This window comes from Aquarana catesbeiana, linkage group LG10 (genome assembly GCF_042186555.1).
Source record: "Aquarana catesbeiana isolate 2022-GZ linkage group LG10, ASM4218655v1, whole genome shotgun sequence".
Lineage (NCBI taxonomy): Eukaryota > Metazoa > Chordata > Amphibia > Anura > Ranidae > Aquarana > Aquarana catesbeiana.
The window spans coordinates 108,507,334-108,513,392 of record NC_133333.1 but is presented as its reverse complement, the minus strand read 5'-3'; the positions used below and the strand labels follow the sequence as shown (position 1 = coordinate 108,513,392).

Below are 6,059 nucleotides of genomic sequence, written 5' to 3'. Positions count from 1 at the left end.
TCTGAAGAGTTGCTGTTGAACCTGGCTCTGCTGAATTTCAATGATTTCATTGAGGTATTCATCATTGACATCTGTTGTCTCAACACTAAACGTGAACGGCTGTCTCACCCATGCTGGATATGACTCTCTTGTAGGGAAGTATCCGTCGAGAGACTTTGCAAGCGAATCTAAGTGCGTGGCAATTGCTTGCTTCAGTTCCGCAGGTACAGAAATATCTCAGATTCCAGATACATCTTCGATCTTACTTACACAGTCGTCTAGCAGGGGAAAGTTTGCAAAGTTATCGTTCTCTTTTCGTCGTTTCCATAACAGTAGCTTTTTTTGAAAAGCCTTCAGGTTTTCTTCCGCTTCGATGATATTGACTCCACCGCCCTGCATCTGTTGATTGAGATGATTGAGAGCTGCGAGGATATCAGCCATGTACGCTAAAATGAGAATGAACTCAGAATTTTTGAAGCAATCTGCATGAAAATGTTGGTGCTCTTGCAAAAACAGAGCTAATTCCACATGCACGGCAAAAACACGATTCAGCACCTGTCCCCGGGATAACCACCGAACGTTAGACAGAAGTACCTCGAATTCAGATCCCATTTCTTTACACAGCTCCCTGAAGATGCGGTGCCTCAGAGAACTATTTGGCACATAGTTCACGCATTCCACTACAATTTTTAATACTTCTGCCAGTTTTGGAGGCAAGGTTTTTGTTGCCAACGCATGCCTGTGCAGAATACAATGCGTAACAATGATGTGTGGTGCATCGGCTTTCACTAGCGCACCAAAACCAGACTTTCTTCCCAGCATGGCTGGAGCTCCGTCCGAACAAACTGCAGAAACCATATCCCACGAAAGATTGTTGTCTTTGAAGAAGTCATCCACAAGTTTCTTCACATCGGCTGCCTTAGTTGTTGTTGTAAGAGGCTTACAAAATAAAAAATCTTCCTTTATCACGTCGTCTTTCACATAGCGCACGAATACTGAAAGCTGGCTTAGATTGGAAACGTCTGTGGTCTTGTCGATTTGAAGGCTTGAAATCAGATCTGCAACTACTTGAGCCAAGATGTCTTTGCTCATGTCCTCTATTCTGTCGCTGATGGTGTCATTTGAAAGAGGAATTTGGGATAACTTAACTTCAGCTGCTTTTCCCAGCATGATATTCGCCATCGTCAACACAGCTGGTTTTATGAGTGTTTCAGCAATGGTGTGTGGTTTGCCCTGCTTTGCGATCAGGTAAGCAACTTCGTACGATACTGTGAGGATCGGTTTGTTGATGGGTACAAAGCTGAGAACAGGCAGAGTAGCCTTTTCTTCTAATCTAGCTCTCTTCACCTTGAATTCAGCGAGCGTTGTGTTCTTGTATTTTCCATGCAGCTTAAGGAAGTGTTCTCTTAGTTTTGCCGGTGCTAGACTAGAATTGCTCAACTTGGCATTGCAAATCATGCAGTTAGGACACTGACTCCCATCACGTTCCGTTATACATGTGAATCCAAATTGTACATATTCGCCCGACCACTTTCTTTTTTTGCTCGACATAGTTAGTATGAAGGGATTAAAATATTAAGAAAGAAATCACACGATGTACCATCACGACAGTTACAATTCGACTACTGGGCGCACCAAATTCCCTGCAGCACACATAGGCCAAGCGATGTGGCGTTATCACCTGCAGCCAATGATGGACAAGCGGGGCGTGTCATCACGAATCATATGAGTCGGGTGTGTGTCTTGACCTCTGCCGAACCCGCGAGACTGACTCACCGAACCCCTGGTGCTTGATCGAACCCAGGTTAAGAACCACTGAACTATAGTATCTGTGAGGGGTTGCAGTGTTGTGGCACCAGCACCAGTGCCCAAGGCACAATTTTTCAGCCCCTGTTTAACAGGGGCGTATAATTACAATTTTTGATGCAATAGTTTGCAGCAGGGCTCATTCCTGCACTCCAACTATAGCATCTGTGAGGGGTTGCAGTGTTGTGGCAGTTTTTCAGCCCCTGTTTAACAGGGGCGTATAATTACAATTTTTGATGCAATAGTTTGCAGCAGGGCTCATTCCTGCACTCCAACTAGAGTATCTGTGAGGGGTTGCAGTGTTGTGGCACCAGTGCCTAAGGCCCAATTTTTCTGCCCCTGTTCAACAGGGACATGTAATTACAATTCTTGATCTAATATTTCACAGCAGGGCCCATTCCTGCGCCCACCAAGAGTAACTGTGAGGGCTTACAGTGTTGTGGCAACACCACCACCACCAAAGGCCCAATTTTTCTGCCCCTGTTTAACAATGGCATGTAATTACAATTCTTGATCTAATATTTCACAGCAGGGCCTGTTCCTGCGCCCACCAAGAGTAACTGTGAGGGCTTACAGTGTTGTGGCAACACCAACACCTAAGGCCCCAATTTCTGCAGAGTATATAGGGCAGGCGCCTACTTTTAAGCACCCAACTTACAAATGACTCCTACTTGCAAACGGAAGGAGACAACAGGAAGATTTCTTCATCAATTCAGGTCAAAATGTATTCTGCTACATATATTTGGTAAAGAAAATTCCAATAAGCATATATGGATTGGTTTGTGCAAAAGTTATAGCATCTACAAACTAGGGGATATTTTTATGTATTTATTTTTATATTTTTACTAATAATGGCGGCGAACTGTGATATTGCGGCAGACAGTCGGGACACTAACTGACACTTTTAACACTTTTTGGGGACCAGTGATCAGTGCTAAAAATACTAATACAGTGATCAGTGCTAAAAAATATACTCTGTCACTGTACTAATAACACTGGCAGGGAAGGGGTTAACATCAGGGGCGATCAAAGGGTTAAATGTGTGCCTAAGATGTGCTTTACTACTGTGGGGGGGGAAGGTGTTTAGCAGAGACACAGGATTCATAATTTCTGTAGTGACAGAACGGTGATCTGCCTTGTTTACGTAAGCAGACCGCTATTCTGCCACTGTACCAAAACATCGGTGGGTGGCGGCGGACATCGAATCTGTCGTACCCGCCAATCAGCTCCCGCTGTATCTAATCACAGCAGGAGCGGGCCGTCGGTGGCCTGCACGCACGTCCCAAACCTAGAAGTGCCGGATCTGGTGCAGGAGAGCCACTTTGCCGCCCTATATTTACAGTGTGCGGTCGGCAAGTGGTTAATTGAACAAGCTGAAGTTAGAAGCTAATTGGTTACTAGGGATGAGCTTCGAGTTTGAGTCGAACTCATGTTCAACTCGAACATCGGCTGTTCGCAAGTTCGCCGAACAGTGAACAATTTGGGGTGTTCGCGGCAAATTCGAATGCCGAGGAACACCCTTTAAAAGTCTATGGGAGAAATCAAAAGTGCTAATTTTAAAGGCTTATATGCATGGTATTGTTATAAAAAGTGTTTGGGGACCTGGGTTCTGCCCCAGGGGACATGTATCAATGCAAAAAAAATGTTTTAAAAACAGCCGTTTTTTCAGGAGCAGTGATTTTAATAATGCTTAAAGTGAAACAATAAAAGTGTAATATCCCTTTAAATTTCATAGCTGGGGGGTGTCTATAGTATGCCTGTAAAGGGGCGCATGTTTCCCGTGTTTAGAACAGTCTGACAGCAAAATGACATTTCAAAGGAAAAAAAGTCATTTAAAACTACTCGCGGCTATTAATGCATTGCCGGTCCGACAATACACATAGAAGTTCATTGATAAAAACGGCATGGGAATTCCCCACAGGGGAACCCCGAACCAAAATAAAAAAAAAAAATGACGTAGGGTGTCCCCCTAAATTCCATACCAGGTCCTTCAGGTCTGGTATGGATATTAAGGGGAACCCCACGCCAAAATAAAAAAAAAAAAAAAACAGGCGTGGGGTCCCCCAAAGATCCATACCAGACCCTTATCCGAGCACGCAACCTGGCAGACCACAGGAAAAGAGGGGGGACGAGAGAGTGCCCCCCCCCCCTCCTGAACCGTACCAGGCCACATGCCCTCAACATTGGGAGGGTGCTTTGGGATAGCCCCCCAAAACACCTTGTCCCCATGTTGATGAGGACAAGGGCCTCATCCCCACAAGTAGTAGTATGGCGCTATATTTTTCTTCTTTGTAGTAAATGTGTTACCTAGTGACCTTATTCCTAAAGAATTGCTTCTAAAACCTGTATGTGTTAAAAGGTTGAATAAAAACTGACTGGTGACATATTTTTTCTATTAAAAGTGAAAAATGCAACATATGGTGCTCCAATTATTCAGCAAAGGTGCATTGTGCGCTTTAAATTAAGTAATAAATTGGGTAAATATAGTTGTGAATATGGATACATTACCACCTAAGTGGAATGTATAAAAAAAGGAAAACAGGAGTAGTATGGCGCTGCCCTTATGGAGACAAAATGACTTTTTCTTTAAAATAAACAATAGCTCTATAATTCCTAAAGTATTGCTTCTAAGCCTGTGTGCCAAATAATTAAATACAATCTGTGACTGGTGCTAAGTACTTACTATTAAAGGTACAATTGCAACATAGGGTGCTTCAATTATTCAACAAAAGTGCATGGTGCAACATCACTAAAGTGACCAGTGTTAAACCATAAAAATGTATACAAAATTGTGCAAGTTATCCATCATATATAGTGCCTGATGTGCTGTGACCAGTATTAATTGGATAGGAAAAGTTCAGTTTATGAAAAAACAAGTTCTTTTTAAAATGTTTTGAAGTGTTCAATCTCTGGATATGGCTGCTGCCTCTACACATACAATACCACCTAAGTGGAAAGTATTAGAAAATGGTAAAAAAAGCAGGAGTAATATGGCGCTGCCCTTATGGAGACAAAAAGATATTTTTCTTCTTTGTAGTAAATGTGTTACCTAGTGACCTTATTCCTAAAGAATTGCTTCTAAAGCCTGTATGTGTGAAAAGGTTGAATAAAAACTGTGACTGGTGACGTATTTTTTCTATTAAAAGTGAAAAATGCAACATATGGTGCTCCAATTATTCAGCAAAAGTGCATTGTGCGCTTTAAATTAGGTAATAAATTAGGTAAATGGATATGGATCCAATACCACCTAAGTGGAAAGTATAAAAAAAAAATAAGGAAAACAGGAGTAGTATGGCGCTGCCTTTATGGAGACAAAAGGACTTTTTCTTTAAAATAAACAATAGCTCTATAATTCCTAAAGTATTGCTTCTAAGCCTGTGTGCGCCAAATAATTAAATAAAATCTGTGACTGGTGCTGAGTACTTACTATTAAAGGTACAATTGCAACATAGGGTGCTTCAATTATTCAGCAAAAGTGCATGGTGCAACATCACTAAAGTGACCAGTGTTAAACCATAAAAATTTATACAAAATTGTGCAAATTATCCATCATATATAGTGACTGATGTGCTGTGACCAGTAATAGTTGGATAGGAAAAGTTCAGTTTATGAAAAAACAAGTTCTTTTTAAAATTGTTTTGAAGTGTTCAATCTCTGAGGGTCAAATATCTGTAGGAAAACTTCTTGTCCAGGTGCTGGTTTCTTTAATTAGTGCCTTGTCTGCATGCTCTGACAATGCTTGCACTCACCGGATTTTTCTTTCCCCTGCAGGTGTATGCACGGTCACAGTGTCTGCCACTGTGCAGCAATCAAGGATGTCCCCCAAACTTTACTTGCATATTGTGGTGTAGTAATTACATGTAAAGGAAAGAAGGTATGCCCATCGCGTAAAACCATAAGAGAACTTTTATTAAAGCTTAATAAAATATATGTACTCACATTTCAAATGAAAAAATCAAGCATAGAAAAAGTTAACGAATTCCCTTTGTTAGAGGTGCTGCAAGACGTCCGTAGCCCGCCCTACGCGCGTTTTGTCGTCAGACTTCTACTGGGGCGTTCATCTTGCTGTACCTCCTGGGTTTAAATAGTGTGGCCCGTAATAAGTGCAACTATTATTGGATCGGCGGCCATTTTTGCTAAGGTTTTGAAGACCGAAGCCTAATGGGATTGTGCATTGGGTTGTTAGCGGCCATTTTCTTGGGGATATTGTAGACCGAAGCCTAGTAGAACTATCCATTGGGTTCTTATGGCGGCCATTTTCTTGGGGATATTGT

The 6,059-nt window shown here is 42.0% G+C and overlaps 1 protein-coding gene across 1 annotated transcript; it reads right to left on the bottom strand.

Moving 5' to 3' along the window:
- Positions 1–216: 216 nt before the first annotated feature.
- Positions 217–1,437, bottom strand: LOC141109854 (protein FAM200C-like). The gene has a single exon (XM_073601112.1). The coding sequence runs from the start codon at positions 1,435–1,437 to the stop codon at positions 217–219; it is 1,221 nt and encodes a 406-aa protein (XP_073457213.1).
- Between the last annotated feature and the right edge of the window lie 4,622 nt (positions 1,438–6,059).

Coding starts and splice junctions, on each gene's coding strand:
- LOC141109854 (XM_073601112.1), bottom strand. CDS start 1,437: ATGATTTGCAATGCCAAGTTGAGCAATTCTAGTCTAGCACCGGCAAAA.